This window comes from Pipistrellus kuhlii, unplaced genomic scaffold, assembly GCF_014108245.1.
Source record: "Pipistrellus kuhlii isolate mPipKuh1 unplaced genomic scaffold, mPipKuh1.p scaffold_m20_p_18, whole genome shotgun sequence".
NCBI classification, from domain to species: domain Eukaryota; kingdom Metazoa; phylum Chordata; class Mammalia; order Chiroptera; family Vespertilionidae; genus Pipistrellus; species Pipistrellus kuhlii.
Window position 1 is genome coordinate 21495948 of NW_023425493.1, and position 23011 is coordinate 21518958.

Here is a 23011-nt window from a genome sequence, read left to right on the forward strand (position 1 = left end):
TCTGACAAGTCCAAAATACCTATTGATAGTACATCAAATTAAGTACTTCTCAAATGGTTAAAAAAAAAATCTGCACTCATATAAATGCTCTATAACTCTAAAATAAATGGTACCTTTCCTGTAACAACTTAAATAAAACATAATTCATGACATTTAAATTATGAAGATTTAGTTGGTTTGTTCCAAGTTGTGGGTTTTTTGTTCTTGCTATTCTTAATTTTCTTCTCTTATACAATCATGAACAAGGTTAAAATAAAAATTAGAGAAAAACTAGGTTTTATAAAGGTAAACAATCTTTGCAACTTAGCCATGTGGAAGTCTGGAACCCACAAAATTAGTAACTATTTGGCAACTACTAGTAAGGAGGAAAAATAAGAGGCAAAAGTTAAATATTCTTACCAAAATTATATAACTAAAATTGTAGTTTACAAGAAACAACATTAAGTGGTAAGGTGCATTTCAAACAAAAGGTCTTCTGCTATAAAAATAGCAGGTCTAGCCTGGTTGGTGTGGCTCAGTGGTTTAGTGTCGGCCTATGAGCCAGGAGATCACAGTTCGATTCCCTGTCAGGGCATAGGCCCAGGTTGTGGGCTCGATCCCCAGTTAGAGCATGCAGGAATCAGCCAACCAATAATTCTCTCTCTCATCATTGATGTTTCTATCTCTCTCCCATTCCCCTTCCTCTATGAAATCAATAAAAAATATATATATATATATTTTAATAAATAAGTAAGTAAGTAAATAAATAAATAAATAAATATAATAGGTCTAATCTCATCAAAAGGGCCTACATTCAAAGTTACTTCTGAGAAAATTACTACCTTGGTGTATAAATGGGGAATTGTATTGCAACAATCTCAAAACACACTAGACACACTATTGCAGCAAATGTCAACGTAACATAATGTATAGAGAAGAGTTAATATAGCAGGCCTGGGACTGCTGATCCTTGAAACAGCCTCCTTGAAAGGTTAGCCCTTGGCTGATAAACAGTTCCCTACAATGATATAAAACTCCTCCTAAAAGGTAAGGTGGCTCATTGTGCCTGGATTGTTTATTCAAACAATATGGTTTATATTAAATACCTGCTTTCCTACTGGGAGTCTGGGATTTTGGTAGGTGCTCTGCCAAGGATGCCTGTGTGACCAACCTCCAGTAAAACCCTGGGGTGCTGAGTGTCTAATGAGCTGCATAAAGCTGCACGTGCTATCACTACTTGCTGGAGGAATTAAGTGGATACTGTGTGACTCCACTGGGAGAGAACTCTTAAAAACTCCCATCTGGATCCCTTTGCTAATTTTCCTTCCAACAAATCACCAAACCTGGGGGTGGTCTTAGGGACTCGTGACAAAGATAGCTTTTTAAACATCAATTATCTGGCCTTATACATTAAATATGTCTATCACATTTGCAGATGGTAAATGTTCAATGAATATATTCAAAGACACAATGAAGATTCAAAAATACTGGACTAAATGAACCAGCTATAAAACGATGAAATTTAAGGGAGAGAAAAATAAGGTTTAAAAAAAACACACACACACAAACCATTATACATTAGAGAAAGAACATATAATTAAGAAGGTGTGAAAAATATTTATGGGTTTATTGAAAATAAAGTAAATATGTTAAACAGTAAAGTATAACAAATATATCTAACTTACTTTGGTGCAGAAAAATAAGCAGTGTAAAATATAAAGCAAGCAGAAAGGATAACCCCACTTTCCTCTGACAGTGGTCATGTCACATACAGAACATTATATTCAACTCTGAGCACCAGTTAAAAAAGGATATATATTAGAGCATATTCAGAGGAAAGCTGGTGATGAGCTTCAAAACTATATTTTACCAGAAAAGCTCCAAGATGGAGAGAAGACTAGAGATAGGAACAATACTTCTACTAACATATGCAGAATGTTTGGGGTAATACAGAATTTTAATTTTTTCTATATAATCATGAAGTCATAAAGATATTCATTTCAGCTGAATGCAAATAAAAATTATCCAAAATCCAAATTTTCCCAAAGGGCATTCATCCTCCTTTAAAACACATTCAATGACTACACTATGGGGTTTGGAAGGAAGAATTCAATTAAAGAGAATAGCTATATTAAATGATATCTATATTAAGTAATCTTTCTACACTCCTAATACACTCATTTTATGGCTTCCTCATTTAGCCTCTAATATAAAGGCAGAGGGGAAAAGATTTTGAGGTAACCTTCAGTCCAACCACACCCTCAACGGAGTTAGGGGGGAAAGTGGGGAAAAAACAAAAATACAGTTAATTTGGATAATTAAGTTCAATTGAACTCAGGAGATAAATGACTTAATATATAGAAAGCACTTTATACTCAACTCAGCAAATATTGAGTAGCCACTATATACAAAGCACTGAGGAGCCAGAGAGATCTGAGTAAATAAAAGACACAATGAGGAGAAAAGATACAGATGTGTGAGCTTCCCCTGCTCTGTTCACATCCACACTAGGAAGAACTTCTTTAAGGTGGTAAAGCTGCTGAGGGAACTGTACCCACAATTCTGCAGATCAGGTAAATCCTAGAATCAAAACCAGGCCTGGGGTCCTCAGCCCTTAACAGCTGAAGTCTTGATGCCCACATACATTCCAAAGACCCAGGCCCTAAAAGTCTGCTTAGGAAAAGGTCCTCCCCTTCCTGGAGAGGCAAGTAGAGATGTTACTGCTGTAACAGGGGCAGAGGAACACAACAGAAAACATGTTCTAAGTCTTTCTCAAACTTCAGTACACAGATGCCCTGGGGGACACACAACACACAATGAAAACAGGCAATGCTGAAGACAGCACCAGTCACAGGACAAGAGCATTAACAGAATTCAGTGTTCTGAAAATAACATGGTCTTAACATGCAGCAGCAGAGTTAATGGTGAACTAATAAAGTGAGAAGACAGTCTGGGCTCAAAGACCTTTGAAATAAAGAATTATTTATTTAAACGGGGTTCAGCAGACCCATTCTAGTTACATTTGGCAGGGGGATGGGAGGTGTACAAGGACGGTAGGGTATGGTAGGAAAACAAATACCAGAAAAAACTGCATTAACAAAACAACCTCTTAAAGGAGCTAGGAGGGGATAAAGTGAAAATCAATTCCCTTAATTTACTTGTTATTGTAGACTTTCTGCTGGCAAGTTTGTGGTGAAACAACATAGCTTGATAATTATTGGTGTGAAGATAAACTAGCTCACTTTTGGAAAGCAATTCAGCAATATGTATAAACAATCTTAAAATATCTGCATACATTTTAACTAAGTATTTCTTTCCTAAAAGTTGTAAGAATACTAGAGATATCGTTTTATTTATAAAGATGTTCATGATATACAATAACATCAAAAATGCTTATAAGTAACTACATTTAAAAATCCTTCTTTTTAAATTAAAAAAATATATAATCTAATTGATTTCAGAGAAAAAGAGAGATGGAGAGAGAGATAGAAACATCAATGATTAACGAGAATCATAGACTGGGTGCCTCCTGCACACCCTCTACTGGGGATCAAGCCTGCAACTCTGGCATGTGACCTACTGGGAATCAAACTGTGACCTCCTGGTTCATAGGTTGATGCCCAACTACTGAGCCATGCCAGCCTGGCCAAAATATCCTTTAGTAGTACATAGAAAAAGTGTTAGTCCACAGTGGAAAAAGAAAAGAAAAAAATTGAAGAGATGTTATATCTAACTATATATGGGTAATGGAACAATGGGTGATTTAATATTCTTTTTTATGCTTTTAGACCTCTAAATTTCCTCAAGGGGTAATACTTCTTTAAAAATTAAACACACAAAATGAATCTTGATTGAGGATGAAAAGGGGGAAATTGTTATGTAAAAGGGATAGAAATCAGGAGAGGCAGAATTCGGAAATAAGTTTACAATCTCAAAAATTAGCTATAATTCATTCTTCTATAGAGTTGTCTAAAATTAAAAGGTGCTAACGTGAAAGGGCAAGTTGGTGGCTATACGAAATAGACACAATATCAACAAAAAAATAATCTCTATAAGAAATCCTTGAGGTCTTCTCTTAACACCGCCAGTCTACTGAGTACCCTGAAAAGGGCAGGAAGACCTAATGAATCTCTGAGGTCTTTACTCTGAAGTCAAACTAATGAAAACCTGATAACTTGTTATCTTCTTTTTTTAATCCTCACCCAACTATATGTTTTTTTATTTATTTGAGAGAGAAACATCGATCAATTGCCTCTCGTACATGCCATGACCGGTTAAGTTTTAAAATCTTAGACACATAATAAGCTTTTTTAGTTGCCTTAGGCTAGTGGAAGTAGGATAATAAACTAATCTTTGGGATATCGGGTTTTTCCTCAAAATCTTTTGCAGAGAGCAGCAATTTGAATATATATCTATTTGTAATTTGTAATTTTAATACAAATTCATTTTAACTTTAACCTTTGGCAAGAAAAACATTTCACAAAAATCTAGATATACATTATACAGTGGTTCTTTCTTTTCAAATAAATAACTATGCTGTACTTTGAAATTGATAACTTCAAGCATTTCTGAAAAACCAATTTTGAATCATCTTTTCTTTGTCAAAATTAAAGAAAATTCCAAATATATTTTAACTTATTAAAACCAGGATTTTCAGAAAATTTTTATTGGCTTCTTCAGAAATTATCTTTTAATCTTCTCTACATCTATCATTTATAGTATCAGTTTAACATTTTTATTATAAAATTCCTGAAAAAGTAAATAAAATAACTGTGAGAGGCTATTAGCATAACATATATAATCCAATAATACCTATTTTAAATGTCAAACTCTATTATGAACATAAGTGCTTTAAAATTGTATTTTACACTGAGTATATCTGTGATCAATGTTTTGTGTCAAGTATAACCTCAGACAAAATACCAGTCACCTTTTGCTATAGTTTGCACTGCATTCAAATACATATTTTGACATTTTTTTCTAAAGCTATTTTATTGGTTTTGAGAGAGAGGGGAAGAGAGAAAAGCATTAATATGAGAGAGAACCATCCATCCACTGCCTCCTGGATGGCCCCTATTGGGAACCAAACCCACAACCTGGGCATGTGCCCTGACCCTGAATCGAACCAGCAACCTTTTGGTGCATGGGATGACGCCCAACCAACTGAGCCACACTGGCCAGGACTATATTTTGAATTTGAATGAACAGGCTATATACTTTTATTCTTGATTTTGTGTTTATGGGGGCCTCTCAAATAAAATAATGCCACAACTTTGAATTTATCGTTTTTCGGGCACTTTTAACTGACATCAATGGGGTTTCCAATTGCTTAAGTAGAAAAAAATAAAATTGTTGTCAAATTGCTAAAGTCAAAGATAAAAGTGATTTCTCTTGAATAAAGTAGCATTTGGGAAAGTTTTAGAATTTTAGCAAATACTTCCATTCAATAAATCTTACCCTATGCTATGTTTCTTGATACCTGTCATCTACAAATTTTAGAAACTCAAAAATTAATATGGTTCCATTTACTATGGTGAAGGTACTGATATCTTATATATGTTTCATGTTTAATATCTATTAGACACACTAGACTCTTGCTAAATTTATTACTGTGATATTTTCACTTTCATGGGGAATCTATATATATATATATATATATATAAAAGCCTAAGTAACTTGCAGTCTGGCTGACTGGCTGGTAGCTATGATGCGCACTGACCACCAGAGGGCACACGGGCAATGTAGGAGCGGAAATCACAGGCATGGAAACATGGAACTGACTGATAAATCTCAGAGGGAAAGGGGGAGAGGGGAGGACGGGAAGAGATTAACCAAAGGTTTTATATGCAAACTAGAGGCCCAGTGCACAAATGCAACCATAGAGTCCCAAGGCCTGGCCTGCCCCCTCTCGCAATTCGGGACCCCTCAGGGGTTGTCACACTGCCAGTTTTGGCCTGACCTCCACAGGCCATGTGGAGGGGCCCCACCTGCCAGAGGGACCCGCTCACTCCGCAGATGCCCTTCAAGCCCTAGGACATGCCAGGTGCAGCTGGCAGTGGAAAGACCACGGGAGATTGGCTCCGGGGAGTGTCCGGTCAATCTCACACAGTCCTGCCCCTCCAGCCACCTTCTAAATAATTTATTTTCAACGTGCACAAATCTGTGCACTGGGCCTCTAGTCATATATAAGACAGAATAAAATAACCATTAAAAAGTTATAGATACGATCTTTTTAAATAGGGGACTTAAAATAGAATCCTGCAAATCTATGAAACAGTTATTGCACCCGCCAGTCCCCATTTTCTAATACAGGGCCATCCTTTTGTTAAAGATGTGGGGGGGAAATGCTAGAAGGTGACATCAGTAGTGCATAAAAAACCTTACAGTGATTGATATCCATTTCAAGTTCAGCAAATAACACTTCAAACCAATTGTGTTGAAGCAAAAATAAGAACATCTAATATCACAAATAGAAGGTCATCAAATTTCTGTGAAAAACTATCTAAAATAACAAATATTTTAAAAGTCAGAAAATTATATAAACTATCATCAAGGCAAAATAGTTTTAAGACAAAACTGGATAATGTTACTTATAGGAAGAACAAAAACTTTTGTGAAATGTCAAAATATTTTTTAAATAGCATTATTTTTATTAAAACTATTTTCTCTTCCTAATCATTCAAAAAGTAAATATGCTCATTGTAAAAATAAATTTAAACTAAAATATTAATAAAGAAATACCTAATCACATCACTTAATATTTTAAAAGATGCCCTTTTTTACTATATTTTAAAAGTTATGAATATTTTAAATTATAGAGCAAAACGAGCACTGGATAAAACTTTCATTTCCAAGATACACTGGTCATTTTGTTTTCCCTGATGTCTATCTACTTGGTTGTAGAATATGCCACTTCTACATAACCTTCTTAATCTTACAATAGTTTTTCTCAGGGAAAAGGTCAACTGTTGGGACCTAAAACATCAAAATAGAGCATTCACAGTAACATAAGCTCCTGTGCACTGCCAGCGCTTCTACCTGAACACAAGTGATGCTATGCTCAGCATGTTACATAGCTTGTTCTTCTTTACTATCACATACTTGTATATATAAAGATTAGTTTTCAGGGTGGGGAGAGACAGAGCAAAGTCCTTTAACACAACAACTTCATTTATGTCTACTCTCACATAATAAATTATATATCCTGTCATTTATAACCAAATTGGATAATTATCACAGAACGCTATATAATGATGAGAATAACGGCTATGCTTCCTGTTCTTAAAATGCATTATTCTGAAAAAGACAGAGTAGTTTCAAAATAAGTATTACCTTATTCTATAATTATACACATATTAAAGTATGTCAAAATAAAGTTAAGTGGCTTACCCTAGAGTTACACAGGAAACACTACAGTAAATAAGAGAATCTAAACCTAAAACTTGCCTCATACTGGCTCGCCTTTCAAGCTACAATAAAGACTTTCATTTCTACTCTTCTTCAAAAAAAATTCTCTTTCAATAAGAAATTTATAAAGATTTTTTTAAAAGCTATTCAAGGAAAACAACAAAAATGAACAAAAATAATGTCAAGGAATTGCCATGCCCTGGAGTTTCACTTTTATTATTTTAAAAAATAGTTTGATTATAGACTACAGATTATAGACTAACCTGGCAAGTTTGGGCTTATTAAGATTGCTTTTTTTCATCAAAGAGATTTGTAAGATCAAGAAAAAGATATCACTAGAAAAGAAAAAGACGTGAAGAAAGTGATTTATGTGAGAAAAAAAGAACTTTTGTAGTGAAAAGAGGTACCAAGGTTTGAAGGCTTTTTTTTTGGGGTGGGGGGGGAAGGTGGCGGTGGGGAGGCAGTATGCATAGTGGTTAAGTATACAGGCTTTGGCTCCAGGACAACTGGGTGTTACTGAACTTCTGACACTGATTTTATTGAGTGACCTTGGATAAGTCACTTTTCCCTAGTTTCCTCATCTCTATAATGGGAATAACAGTAGCTATCTCAAAGAGTCATAGTTAGGATTACAAGTCACATGTAAAACTTAACACAGTGACTGACACATAAATGTTGTTAGAATTATTACAAGGAAAAGCTAGAAGAGGGAAATGCAATAGCCATGACCTCACGATTCCTGTACAGGTCATCTACTGAGTCTTTTCTAATTATACAGTATGTACACTCCAAACTTATGGAATCAAAATGTGTTTGTTCTCAAATGATACATGCTAAGGTCCTATTTATGACCACTGAAAAGTTACAGTATCATGTTTCCAAACTTAAAATGTACGTTTCAACTTTTCTAAGATGCCAATTGCAAACAGGGGACAAGTATTAGTGTAAACGACCCAAACTACAGAAATATTAACCAGTTAAATTTTGATCCCAAACAAGTAAACTCTTGTTCCAAGGTAAGTATTTTATTAAACTGGAGCAAAGTCTGATTTTGGTATGTAGAATACTATTTTATTCTTTATTTTAAACCTTTCTTACATTTTAAAAAATATACAGAACAACTTCAATAGAATGATAAAATTTCCACTAAAGAGCCTATGAAGTCAAACCACCAGAGTGCAACATGGTTGGCTTCCACAGGCACATTTCATTAATGCATTTCATAAAACAAACAAATCAAAAATGCTGAGAAGAAAAATACTCAGTAGTTTGATATAAAATTTAAAATATCTGTCAGGCAGGAAAATTATGGTAAAAAAGTAAGATTTATATGTTTTACCACTCAGACCTGCTTCATACTATTGATAATTCCAAAATGCCATTTTGCTGCATCTAAACCCCTGACAATTTATTATACAATTTCATGTAGCACACTAAAAAATAAGCTAATTTAAACTCTGAATATGAAAACAGATCATTACAAAAGAAAATACTGAAAGCTGTTACCTGTATTTCATAATTAAGTATATTATATTCTCAGCAGCACTAAGAATACAGCTTGGTCTAATATAAATATCTAAATAGTAGCTACACAAAAGTATTTTTCTCTTAAAAGAAGTTTTTGTATATTTTTTCCCTATGTTGTTGACTTAAGCAACGTTGATCTATACATTGTGCTAAGAAAACATTAGGCACAGATCACATACTATCATTTACATTTTCTTTGTTGTAAAAAATATACTATGTGCCAACGCATATCACAGAAATGATTGGTGGACAGAACAGTAAGTTTTGTAAACCTAATACCAAAAAAAAGTCAGTATTTTACTCTTAAGAATAAAAAAAGAAAGCACACCAAGTAGCTTTAGGAGCAATGCCTCATTTCTGGATGAGTACTCAGCATCTGCATTAGAATTATTTGTAGATTGTCTCAAAGGAAAACAAATCTTTACTATATAGCAAAAGGGACACCATTTTGGGAATGTGAAAGAATTTAAAAGGAACCAGAAAAAATGTTTCTAAAAGCCATTAAAAAGATTTAACATAATATCTCATATGGATTATTGATTGCTTTGTTGGAAAGAATAAATTATTTAGCATTTTGATTGCTCTATATAATAGATTCTTTCATTAGCTAAGACACTTCTGGATTAAGGTACCAAAAGATACAGATGAAGGGAAATACAGCAGGAATACAGAGGAGGGGAGAATCATTTTACCCTGTTGAAATAAAAATACTGTTCCTTTTTGCTCGTGGCAGAAAATGTGTGCTGTGGAGATTATAAAAACACAAGCAAAATGGTTGTGTGGCAGGTATTAACATACAATGCTTACTATACATATCCATGAGAGACCACTTACGGATTTCAGATCAGTGTGTTTAAAAGTACACTTTGATGCCAAAGATTATACTTTGCCACATATATAATATGTAGCAATTTTCTTTAGAGGAAAATTGATGCAAGTAATTTCCACAAACACAATGAGAGTGAAAGAAACAAGAATCAGAGACAAAGACAGAGGACAGAGTTCAATCAGAGAGAGATGAAGACACCAAAGGGCTTGGCTCACATCCTGTCGAATATCGTGACTTCTTTTTGTCATCCTCAGGGCTTAATTTTTCTTACTACTGCACATTAATACTCACATGCTATATTTATCTCATGAGATTACTCTCTATATATCCTTTCCTTAAGATTTTTTTTTCTTCCATGAAAAAAGAGAAAAAAATGAAACCTTGTCCCTTCATCTTATATGACTATTCAAGTAAATATTTCTCTAGTGGCAAATTTCCAGAAGAATCAAGACTATATGAACCAAAACCACTGTACGTTACACTTGATTTATTGGGCAGTTCTCTTCAAATGGAGCAGGAATTGGCCCGTTTCCTGGGCTTGGGGTCTCGTGTGTCCTGCTCCTTCAGACACATACAAGACGTGCACATAGTCTCGGACAGCCTTCGGAGGCCTAGCCGGAAAACACTGTTGGAAAGGCTATATATCACACAGTTACAAAAACTATTACTTATAGCAAGCCAGGTTGTTAGGAAGGACAGTGTTGGATTGTCTAAGACCCGGGAGCTCTCCAAAAGAAAGTAAATGATGTAGGGGAGCCACAGCATGTAAAACACGCTGGTTATCCGAAACAGGACCATGGCATAGCGACGGTCGGGGCTGTGTCCAGTCTCTCCAGAGGCATCCACCTCATTGCTCGGGAACCGGGCCCTCCGGTCATGTATCTCTTTGGTGTGCTGCCGGCAAATTTTGAAAATGTGGAAGTAAGTGAAGCAGACAACAAAGGCGGCGGGAGCATAAAGTAAACAAACAATAAAGCCAGTAAAATAGGCACTGGTGAGCCAAGAGGTGGCACACCATTCAAAAATGTCACCGTGGTAACCAGGTTTCCCCCAGCCAAAGAAAGAAGGCAAGAAAATCAGGCAGGAGTAGATCCAGATTAAAATGATGCAAATTCTCAGCCGACAAGGGGTGACCAGTTGATTGTAGGAAAGAGGCTTGGTGATTGCAAGATAACGATCCACACTTATGCAAGCAAGACATGCCATAGAAACACTTTTGAGAACCGAGATAATATATCCAAAAACCTGGCAAGTCAATGACTCGTGGATACCTGTGGAGTAGTGGAGAAGTGAGAGAGTAGGCACCAAGCAGCTAACGCCAACGAAAAGATCAGCATATGCCATCGTCTGGATGAAGTAGCTGGTGGTATAATGGTGTAAGAGCGGAGCACAGTGAAAGACAAAGATGACTGTTAAATTCCCAGCAATGATCAGAAATGTCAGCAGGACAATCACAACGGTCTCAAAGATGCAGATGTCCACTGCACCGTAGTGGCCAAATCCCAGTGGGCAGGAGTGACGCTCAGACACATTCACAGGGCCACTGCTCAGGTTTCGGATCCTCCATTCAGTCCACCTGGATTCATTCATGGCTTGGAACTGAGGGAACCTGCAACCTGGGCTACAGCAGGCAGGTGCCCTGCCAGCATCTGTTAAACTCTGCACCTGGATTTCTGAGAATCAGCTCCGGGAGACGATGGCAGTGCTTCTGTCATAGCTGAGCATCCCAGAAAGGACTCAAGTCTCTTCATCAGCCTCAGTGCAGCAATGACACCCCTCAGCTTTAAGGGGAGAAGGAGGAGAATAAGCTACAAAGGAGGTGGGGAAAGGTCACCCATTAGCTTCCTCTGGTGGTCTCAAACAGCTTTTTGCAGACACAAGGCAGTTCTGTAGAAAATGGACTTGTTACCTTGCACTATAAAAAATTAAAGCTGCAAAAAGGAAACAAGCAATTGCCAAGAGAAGAAAAGCTTCTGTGGGTTGTTTGTCCTCCTCAGAAAGGCTGTTTCTTAAGGATCAACTAGAAAGAATAAGAAAAGAAAAAGTCTGAAATTGTCTCAGGCTTCCTATTTCATCTAGCATAAGAAGTGGATTCATATTTTAAAGTTTAAATAATTAAGACCTCAGTTTTGGTTGGAAAGCTAAGAAAAAGTTCGTTGTGACAATGAGTGTTTTGGGGCTCAGCTGAGGGTTTGATGCTGGAGGATCAACTTTATGATCCATTTCTCTCTCATTTCTTTAAGAAGCTAAGAACTGCCACCACTACCCCCTTTCTGGAAAAGGCTAATTCCAAAAGACTCATCTGTATTTGGGCACAAAGGAGCAGAACAGAGGTAATAGTCTCCAGATTGCCATATAGCTTTCATGAGAGAAAAAACAAAGCATACTTCCAGTAGGAAGATAATAGGTAATGGGTTAACACCAGACAAAATATGATTAAACTTTTTGCATGCATTTTTTAAGCACTCAGGAAAAAAAAACAGTTTTAGTATATTACAGTTACTGGTGCTACCATCAACAATGTAATTTATACTTCTTCCTTTTCAAAAGAAAAATAAATCATTTTGCTACTAATTTCAGCATCATTAACTTTCATTGTCTGAAATACCACCTTCCTTACAATGAAGCATGACCATAATATATATATATGTCTCAATTATTGCTCACTTTGCAACCACACCTATGTCTCAAATATATTGTGAATTTACATGAAATTTAGACAATAATGGAAACTTGCCTATCTACTCTGAGCTTATCTGATTAGAAATGCTGCCATTATTTACTACTTAGGTATTTCTAGTAGACAGTATAATCTACACTTCTCTACCCTCTCTATTTCATCATATGATTAAAACATTAAATAAACTTCAACTAAATCTCCTGAAAGTAGAAAATTACCTTGTTTGCTATATTTGCAGTTATGTAGCAGCCATACGTTTTTAAAAATGTCTCTTCTATTTCTGCATTCTATTTTGAGCAAGTACTCAATTAACATAGGGGCCATTGGGTAGGTTGTAAAATGATCTTGTTTTAAAATACCTCTAACACATCAAGATGAGTTTAAATCCTAGAGTCTGAAATAATGAAAGGAATAATGCAGGAATGAATCCACCCAAAAGGCTTCCAAGGTCGTCCTGACAGAAGGTGAACACTGTCAAAAGTCTTTTTTAAAGTACAGGCATTTCGGAGAGTCGCTTGTCAGCCTTTGTTGTCACACCTTGGGAAGAAATGCCATCGGTTAAAAACACAGGCTTCCTCAGGAACAATGCAGCGGCACTCTTCTGAAAGTTATTTTCTCGTGCATCACCAAGTCATGCAGGGAAGACCTTCTTCTTTTAAAACAGCCACAGGATTTTCCTCCTTGCACATTCCCAGCTTCGCTTATCACAAAATAGTTCTCTTGTTACAGGAATAAGGCAGTGCTCCTCACATACATTCACTGTTATGAGCTGCTCGATTCAGAAGTCCGACTCACTGTGATGCAGCTCCCAGGATGCTGTTGGGATCTTCTTCACAAACGCTCAGCATCACTGCCTCCACCTGAGCTGGAGCCCGGCTCCTCCTCCTCATCCTGAGCTGATGCAGAAGAACTCACCATCAGAAAGGTGACTCGGTCCTCCTGCCCCAATCAACAGCACAGCCAATGGCTACAGCAGCTGAAACTGTCACTAGGTAACAGTTGCCAGGCACATGCAGGCTTATAGACTTTCTCGGCAAGCTCCGATCAAGATTGACAAAAGAAGACAATGGGACTGACCGATCCTTATAACATATTAATGGCATGTATGGACTTCTGGAAATAGTCTCCTATATCATTTGTAAAGATTATTTCCTCTGGACAGGACAGGAAAAATAAAACAAAACTGGAATACACCTTTAAACCCTGCAGAAAAAACTATCACAAGGTACTCTGACACTAAAAAGTCAGCAGTAATTTAATGCTCATTGGCAGAAAAAAAAACTTATTATTAAAAATCAGTTAAGTCTTCATGAACTCAAGTGATATAGTTACTATTTTTATTCTCTAAAATATAGTTATATTTTTATTAACAGAAGTTAAAAATCACTTAATCTCTCAAATGCCTGCCACACCCACACTAAATTGTTGAATTTGATGTAGTTAACTGTACAAACAAAGTACTGGACCTAACACCTGTATGCTAAAATCAATTTGGGAAAATATTTAAGGTCAAATATGACCTCAGAAGAGTAGCTATTAAAAATAAACAGAATGCTTATTTAGTCCACTTTTCACCCTAACATGAAAAAGATTCAACGAGTCAAAGAACTTGTCATACAGTATTTGAGTTACCCATATCCATGTTCAAAGAAAGAAAATTTAGCTCATTTATTTGATGAAGGTTAAAAACATTTCCATTTATTTGGACTTACTTTCAACAACATTCACTATTTTAAGCATAATTCTTATGAAGTCAACACTTTTCTTAGAATTGATTTAAAACTAATTTACCAATTATTTCAGAATTAAATTAAGGAAATTAAGATGAAAATGGAACATGGACGGCTGCTCGGTGGTTAGAGTGTTGACCCACAGACCAAAGGATTGCAGATTCAATTCCCGAATAAGGGCATGTACCTTGGGACATGTGCGGAAGGCAACCAGTTGATGTGTCTCTCTTCACATCAGTGTTTCTCTCTCCTCCTCCTCCTATTTCCTCCCTTTCACACTCTCTAAAAATCAATGGAGGGGGGAGATCCTTGGGTGATTATTTAAAATAAAAAGATGAAAATGGAAGAGAAATAACATTTGTTGAGTACATTCTATCTGCCAATCACTATGCTATCTACCTAATAAAAGAGTAACATGCTAATTGACCATACCTTTGTGACGCCCACTAGCCAATCAGGAGTGAGTATTCAAATTAACCCAACAAAGACAGAGGGTTAATTAGGATACACAGGCGCCAAGCGGCCAGGAGCAGAGGGGAAGCTTGCATCATCGCCTTGGTGACAACACGGGCATTCCACACCACCCCAGCCACTCTAGGCCTCTGGGCAGTGTGGGAAGGCGAAAAGGTGGCTCCAGCCATAGAGAAGGCTATGTAAGCAGCCAGGGAAAGGAAGGCCCATCTTGCATGAATCTTGATGCACTGGGCCTCTAGTGTGCTTATAAAAGCCTAACTTTCTATGAAGTACGTACCATCATTATCATTTTCTAAGGGAAAAAAAAGGGTTCTAAAGAAGGTATATATAACTTGCCTCCTATTACAGGGTCATGAATCTAGGACTGAAATGGGTCAAAATTATCATTATTAACAGAGTATTTATGAACCCCATCCTTTTTTTCTCTCCTTTCCACCAATGGCTGCCAGTCAAGAAATGTTTAAGAAGAATTCTTTTAGATTTCAAACAACAAGTTGTAAAGAACAGAATGCCCTATTCTTTCCTTATGTTGATCTGCCTTTCAGGAAGACCTATTGCTAAAATTTTCAAGCATTTAGGTAAAAAGAATGGAAGTGCATTTTTCATTACCAGAAAATTTTATAAAACAAGTTAGAATAACAATCATGGAATGAGAACTATGTTGAGGTTTGAAAGAATTTAAATTTAATATAAAGAAAAAAAAGAAAAAATAAATTTAATATAAAGAGCCTAATGTAAATAATGCTGCAATGAACATAGGGTGCATCCAAAGAAAATAAAAACACTAATTCAAAGATATGTAGGTACCGCTATATTCACTGCCACATTATTTACAATAGCCAACATATGGAAGCAACCAAAGTATCTATGATAGATGAATGAATATGTGATACACACACACACACACACACACACACACACACACACACACTCAAAATACTAGAGGCCCGGTGCACAAAATTCTGAAAGGCAGATCAACATAAGATCAACAAAATTCATGCACAGGGGATGGGGATGTCCCTCAGCCCAACCTGCACCCTCTCCAATCTGGGACCCCTCAAAGGAAGTCCGACTGCCCGATAGGATCGGGCCTAAATGGGAAATCAGATATCCCTCTCACAATCCAGGACTGCTGGCTCCCAACTGCTCACCTGCCTGCCTTCCTGATTGGCCCTAACCACTTCTGCCTGCCAGCCTGATCACCCCCTAATCACTCCCCTACCAGCCTGATAGATGCCTAATTGCTCCCCTGTCAGCCCGATTGCCCCTAATTGCCCTTCCCTGCTCGCCTGGTCCCTCCCAACTGCCCTCCCCTGCTAGTCTGATCACCCACAATTGCCTTCCCTTGCAGACCTAGTCCCTCCCCTGCTGGCCATCTTGTGACGGCCATCTTGTGTCCACATGGGGGAAGGATCTTTGACCACATAAGGATGCCACCTTATGTGTTGGAGTGATGGTCAATTTGCATATTACTCTTTTATTAGATAGGATAGAGGCCTGGTGCACTGGTGGGGGCCAGCTGTTTTACCCTACTGGGATTGGGCCTAAACGGGCAGTCAGACATCCCTGGCTGGGTCCCAGATTGAAGAGGTGCAGGATGGGCTGAGGGACACCTTCCACCCAACCCCACCCCCTGTGCATGAATTTTATGCACTGGGCCTCTAGTTGAAAAATAAAAAACATCTAAACAAAAGATTTTCAAATGTAGATTTTACACATTTTTAAGACAGTTTTTAAAAAAAATGTTTTATTGATTTTTTACAGAGAAGAAGGAAGAGGAATAGAGAGTTAGAAACACTGATGAGAGAGAAACATCAATCCCCTACTGGGGATGTGCCTACAACCAAGGTACAAGCCCTTGACCGGTACTGAACCCAGGACCCTTCAGTCAGCAGGCCGATGCTCTATCCACTGAGTCAAACGGATCAGGGCAAGGCAGTTTTGAATTGTAATTTTTCTAAAAGCAGGTACATGGCCAAAAAAAAAAAAAATCTCATTTATGGAAATTCAAATAGTAGACCGCTAAAGCACATTTATTTCCCAAAAATCACAGGCAGGGATCTGAATGTAAGAATGCTGTAAATAACCCATAATTGTGCATGCTTTCAAAGTTATATGAGAGGTAAAGTTCAAGGAGCAGTGCTTTTGACCCACTTAAGCTTCCTTCTTTCCTTCTACTAACTTCCACCCAAGTTTCAGTAGTTCTAACAAGACTATTTTCTTCTTTTTAGAGACTGACTCTTTCTACTAGTCCCTCACTTTTCTTGCTTCCCACCCTTTTCTCTGATTTGATTATATAGGAACTAATTTACAATGTGAAGCTCTAATAACAAGAGTATTATTATCATATATCTACATAGCTCATTACATAAAGCATTCTTTGTTTTTACATTAGGCATAATTCTCTTCACTTTCAGGGTCATTAGGTGTTTGATTATTGCCACTCTTAATACAGTCATTACCCCTCCTCTCCTTTCAACTGATGGATGCTAGTCAAAAAATCTCTAAGAGGAAACATTATTTGGGATGTCTCCAGAATTACTTCTAACAGCTAAAACTCTATAACTATATCAGATGATACATCACAGGTATTTGGGGGGGTTTTTTGTTTATACCTTATAGATGTTTTATGTATTCTTTTATGTATCAATATTTCATTATTAAAAATCTAAGCAATTCAAGCAATTACTTAAGAGGCTATAAAAAGTACGCAAAAAGGATGTTAGCCATCAGTGGTAAATAGGATAGAAGTAGGCAATGACTATCAAGGAGAACTACACAACTAATATAATACATTAAAAAGTAAACAAATACAGAATAAAGTAAAAGGTTTTAAAATATATTTATTAAATGTGCCAATGATGTATGCATTCAGATTTTAACTATATCTTATACTACTACTCCCATTAACTTTTCTCTGTCATTACTGTCACTACACTATGCAAGCTAGCATCATCTTGTATAAGGACTAATGCAGTGGCTTCCTGAATTGTCGGTAGCCTCTTTTCAATCCATTATGCACAAAACAGAAAGAATATTGTTTCCAAAATGCAAACCAGATTGTACCACTCTCTTGTTTAAAACACTTCAGTGGTTTGACACTGCCCTTAGAGATAAAGTTCTAACAGGCCCTATAAAATCCAGTCTCTATATATCTATCCAATCTTACTTCTCTCTTCTATATTGTTTAGGATTAGCTAAACAAGCTCTACTTCCCCCCCATCACTGCACCCTCCCCCAGACCCACATATATGTGCTTTGTTCCTTGCTACCTAGGTTATCTGTATCTGTTGCTTACTACACCATCACACTTCTCTAAGCTAAGTCAGATGTACTCTTTGGTTTCAGTTTAAATACCACCTCCTCAGGGAAACCTTCCATGAATTCCCAGGCTACACCAGATCCCACACTTATCATAGTTAAAATGATCTCTTTCATCCAAGGGAGTCTTCCTGACTAGATTGCCAGCCCCATGACAGAAGCAACATTTTGTTCCCCGTTATATCTCAAGTGTCTACACTACAGAGTTGAGTATAGAATAGGAGTTGGACAAATAAATATTCAATATCATTTTAATATAAATCATATAAAAAAGCTTAAAGAGTCTATAAGATGACAGAAAAACACTAATTCTGTGAAATTCAGAATACACATGGTTCCTTGCAATCCTTTGTATGACATAAGCTTAACATGGAAGCTATAAAATTTATAACCAAAATGCAGGGGGAAAATGATTAGTCTTCTAATATATTTAAATTAAGGGTAACATTCATCAATACTACTACCTAAACCCGATTTAATATGAATATTTAACTAGTGGTTTGAAAAAATAATATCTAGCAAGAGATGATTAATTACTTATTTTTAAAATGACAAATGCTGCAAAATGCAGTGTCAATGTATTTTAAATGTAGTATTATACTATCAAATGTAGCATTAACAATGTCAAGGCACCCTGGCCGGTTTGGCTCAATGGATAGAGTGTCGGCCTGAGGACTCAAGGGTCCCAGGTTCGATTCTGGTCAAGGGCACACAGGTTTTGGGCTCAGTCCCCAGTGGGGAACATGCAGGAGGTAGCCAATCAATGATTCCCTCTCATCATTAATGTTTCTATTTCTCCCTTCCTTTCCCTCCCTCTCTGAAATCAATGAAAATATATTAAAAAAAAATATATATCAAGGCAATGTGGTTTAAGCATCAAAAAAATAAAGACTCTGAAGCAGCATGTATTACAATCCACTGATTTAGTGGCCTCTCAAAGGTAAAAAACAAGTTTATATGTTAATTTCATTTCACTGTGATGCAAGTTATTAACAATTAAAAATATTTAACAAAGGTTAAGTTAATATCAATACAAAAAAAAAAAAAAAAAAACTTCCTCAACCTGAAAAACCACAAGAAACACTCCATGGAAAAACCTACAGCTAACATGATATTGAAAGGTGAAAGACTAAATTCTTTCTCCTCTAGATGAGAAACAAGGCAAAGGTGTCTACTCTCACTACCTCTGTCCACACTGTATCAGAGGTCCCAGAGAGTATAATAGACAAGAAAAAAGAAATAGGTAAATCATACAAGAAAAGGAAGGCGTAATTGTATGTATAAGAAATACTTTTAAACTATCCAAAATCCATTAGAAATAACTTTATCAAAATACAAGGTCAATAATACAAAAATCACTACATTTGTATACATTTGCAACACATAGTTGTAAATAAAAATTTAAAACAATAAACCATTTACAATAGCAAAAAAAACAGAAAAATATGGATAAATTTAACAAAGGATGTATAAGACCTCTACCTTGCACACTGCAAAATGTCACTGAGAAAAATTAAAAGGTCCTAAATAAATAGTAATATATAGCATCTTATGGATTAGAAGACTCAATATTGTTTTTCTCAAATTGATTTGCTATTCCAATTAAAATTCAAGCAGATATTTTATAGCACTAACAAGTTGTTTCTAAAATCTATATATAAACACAAAGAACCTAGGATAGCTAAAACAATATGGGGAAAGGATAAAAAGTTGGAACACTAACAAAATGGTTTCAAGACATACTCTAAAGCCAAGGTAATCAAGGCTGGCATAAGGAAAAACAGATCACAGAAGAGAATAGAGTCCAAAAATAAACCCACACTTACTTACCAACCAAATTTCAACAAAATCTAAAACAAGTCAAAGGAAAAGAAAATCTTTTCAGTAAATTGCAGTAGAAAATTTGGATATCTGAAGGAAAAATGAACTTAGACCTTTCCCTCATACCATACACAAAAAACCATTGGAGATGATCATAGATCTATACATAAAAATTAAAACTATAAATATATAGCTTTTAGAAAAATGTCCTAGCTGGAGAATACCTACCTAATATGAGAGTAAACAAAAATATCTTAGAATATTAAAAACAATAACTATAAAAGAAAAATTTAATAAATTATACTTAAAAATCAAAATTTTGCTTTTCTAAAGATATTAAGAAAATCAATAAGTAAGTCAAAAAACTGGGAGAAAATGTTAGCAAAGCACATATCTAACAAAGGACTTGTGGTCCAAGTTATATAATTGACTCCTATAATTTGTTAGTAAAATTACAAATAACACAATTTAAAAATAGGAAAAACTGGCATAGACATTTCACAAAGTAAGGTATACATATGACCATTAAGAATATTTAAAAAGGTCTGAGCATCAATAGGCATCAAAAACAAGCAAACTATAATCACAATAAGATACCATTATACACCCACTAGGATGGCTAATATTAAAACACTAGAGGCCTGACGCATGAAATTTGTGTACTCAGGGCAGGGGGGAAGGGTCCTCAGCCTGGCCTGTGCCTTCGCGCAGTCCCGGAGCCCTTGGAAGATGTCTGACTGAGGACTTAGGCCCTCTCCCTCTGGGAAGCGGGCCTAAGCTGGTAGTCGGACAACCTTAGTGCTGCCACGGAGATTGGAGAGGCCCCTGCCACCGCCGCTGTGCTTGCCAGCCGTGCGCCTGACTCAGGGCTTCTGGCTGAGCGGCACTCCCCCGTGGGAGCACACTGACCACCAGGGGCAGCTCCTGCATTGAGTGTCTGCCTCCTGGTGGTCAGTGCACATCATAGTGACTGATCATTCCACCATTCAGTCGATTTGCATATTAGTCTTTTATTATATAGGATTATTATATAGGACTGACAAATACTAAATGTTGGTAAGGATGCAGAATAAGTGAAACAGTCATCATGTAAAATGGCCCAACTTTAAAACAGTTTGGGAGTATCTAATAACATTAAACTAATCTGCCCTGACCCATCAAATCTACCCACTAGAAACAAAACATATCCATTAAAAAACTTGTATAAAAATGTACATAGCAGTTTTATTTCTAACTAGAAGCCTGGTGCATGAATTTCTAACTAGGGGTCTGGCCAGCCAATTGGGCCAAGCTGGCCAGCAGGAGGGGCTGTGAGGTTGGCCAGCCAGGGGCCTCCCCACCACTCCCAGTCAAACACCTGGTGGAACTCCTGATCAAGGGGATAATTTGCATATTAGCCTTTTATTATATAGGATAGCCAAAAACTGGAAACAATCATCCATCCATCTATAAGAGAATGGATAAACAAATTATGAAATGTACATACAATGAAGTTCTGGAACAGGCAAACTAGTTTTGTTTTGTTTTTTAATATAAATTCTTTATTGTTTAAAGTTTTAATATAAGATTCCTTTTCCCCCATTGACCACTCCACAGCCACCCCCACCCCTCAGCACTTGCCCTCTCCCCACTCCACTCTGGTCTGTGTCCATTGGTTATGCTCAGATGTTTGCATACAAGTCCTTTGGTTGATCTCTTATCTCTCTCTCTCCCCTCCCTCCCCCCTTCCTTCCCTCATAGGTTGGACAGTCTATTCGATGCTTCCATGACTCTGGTTCTATATTTTTTCTTCAGTTTATGTTGTTCGTTACATGCCACAAATAAGTGATATCATGTAATCATTTATCTTTCTCTGACAGCCTTATTTTACTTAGCATAATGCTCTCCAGTTCCATCAATGTTGTTGCAAAGGGTGAGAATTCCTTCTTCTTTACAGCAGCGTAGTATTCCATTGCATAGATGTACCACAGTTTTCTAATCCACTCATCTGCTGATGGGCACTTAGGTTGTTTCCAAATCTTAGCTATTGTAAATTGTGTTGCTATGAACATAGCGGTGCATATATGCTATCTCATTGGTGTTTCTATTTTCTTGGAATATATTCCTAAAAGTGGGATTACTGAGTCAAATGAAGTTCCATTTTTAATTTTTTGAGGAAACACCATACAGTTCTCCACAGTGGATGCACCAGTCTGCATTCCCACCAGCAGTGCAAGAGGGTTCCTTTTTCTCTGCATCCTCCCCAGCGCTTGTCATTTGTTGATTTGTTGATGATAGCCATTCTGACAGGTGTCAGATGGTATCTCATTGTCATTTTGATTTGCATCTCTCAGATGATTAGTGACTTTGGGCATGTTTTCATACGTCTCTCAGCCTCTTTTGAAAAGTGTCTTTTTAGGTCCTATGCCCATTTTTTAATTGGATTATCTTCCTTTTGTTAAATTGTATGAGTTCCCTGAAAATGTTGGAGATTAAATCCTTAACAGAGATAACATTGGCAAATAAGTTCTCCATGAAGATGAATTTCTTGTTTTGTTGATGGCTTCTTTTGCTGTGCAGAAGCTTTTTATTTTGATGTAGTCCCATTTGTTTATTTTCTCCTTAGTTTCCATTGCCCTAGGAGCAGTATCAATGAAGATACCGTTTCAGCTTATATCTGAGATTTTGCTGCCTGTGGATTCCTCTAAGATTTTTATGGCTTCCTGTCTTATGTCTTATCCATTTTGAGTTTATTTTTGTGTATGGTGTAAGTTGGTGGTCTAGTTGTTTTGGGGGTTTTTTCGGGGGTTTTTTTGTTTGTTTGTTTGTTTGCATGTATCTGTCCAATTTTCCCAACAATATTTATTCAAGAGATTGTCTTGACTCCATTGTATGCTCTTGCCTCCTTTGTCAAATATTAATTGAGCATAATTGCTTGGGTCGATCTCTGAATCCTTTTTTTTGTTCCATTGGTCTATATGTGTGCTCTTGTGCCAGTATCAACCAGTTGAGAACAGTGACTTTTTGGTATAGCTTGATATCTGGTATTATGATCCCTCCAACTTTGTTCTTCTTTCTCAAGATTGCTGCAGCTATTCGGGGTCCAGTCATGAGAGGGAAGTTCATAGCATTACAGGCCTACCTCAACAACAACAACAACAACAACAACAACAAGAGGAGGAGGAGGAGGAGGAGGAGGAGGAGGAGGAGGAGGAGGCGGCGGCGGCGGCGGCCATAAATTACCTAACTCTATAAAAGAATTAG

General features: G+C 36.8%; 2 protein-coding genes across 13 annotated transcripts in view; both read right to left on the reverse strand.

Moving 5' to 3' along the window:
* Positions 1–23011, reverse strand: part of RABGAP1L (RAB GTPase activating protein 1 like) — a 372936-nt gene that overhangs the window by 239715 nt on the left and 110210 nt on the right. The window contains exons 14-15 of one of the 12 annotated variants that reach the window (XR_006741962.1): positions 12782–13318; positions 11634–11762 (exon numbers count right to left, since the gene is read on the reverse strand). The exons of 8 other annotated variants lie outside the window; for them this stretch is intronic. Coding sequence is in view for 2 of the 4 variants with exons in the window: in XM_045583203.1 (XP_045439159.1) it covers positions 13254–13313 (60 nt within the window). In the remaining 2 variants the exon portion in view is untranslated. Of the gene's footprint in view, positions 1–11633; positions 11763–12640; positions 13319–23011 lie in introns of those variants that run through there. 3 more of the 12 variants (XR_006741961.1, XM_045583206.1, XM_045583203.1) reach the window with 3 other exon arrangements.
* On the reverse strand, positions 8436–11481 carry GPR52 (G protein-coupled receptor 52). The gene has a single exon (XM_045583208.1). The coding sequence runs from the start codon at positions 11330–11332 to the stop codon at positions 10247–10249; it is 1086 nt and encodes a 361-aa protein (XP_045439164.1). The 5' UTR covers positions 11333–11481; the 3' UTR covers positions 8436–10246.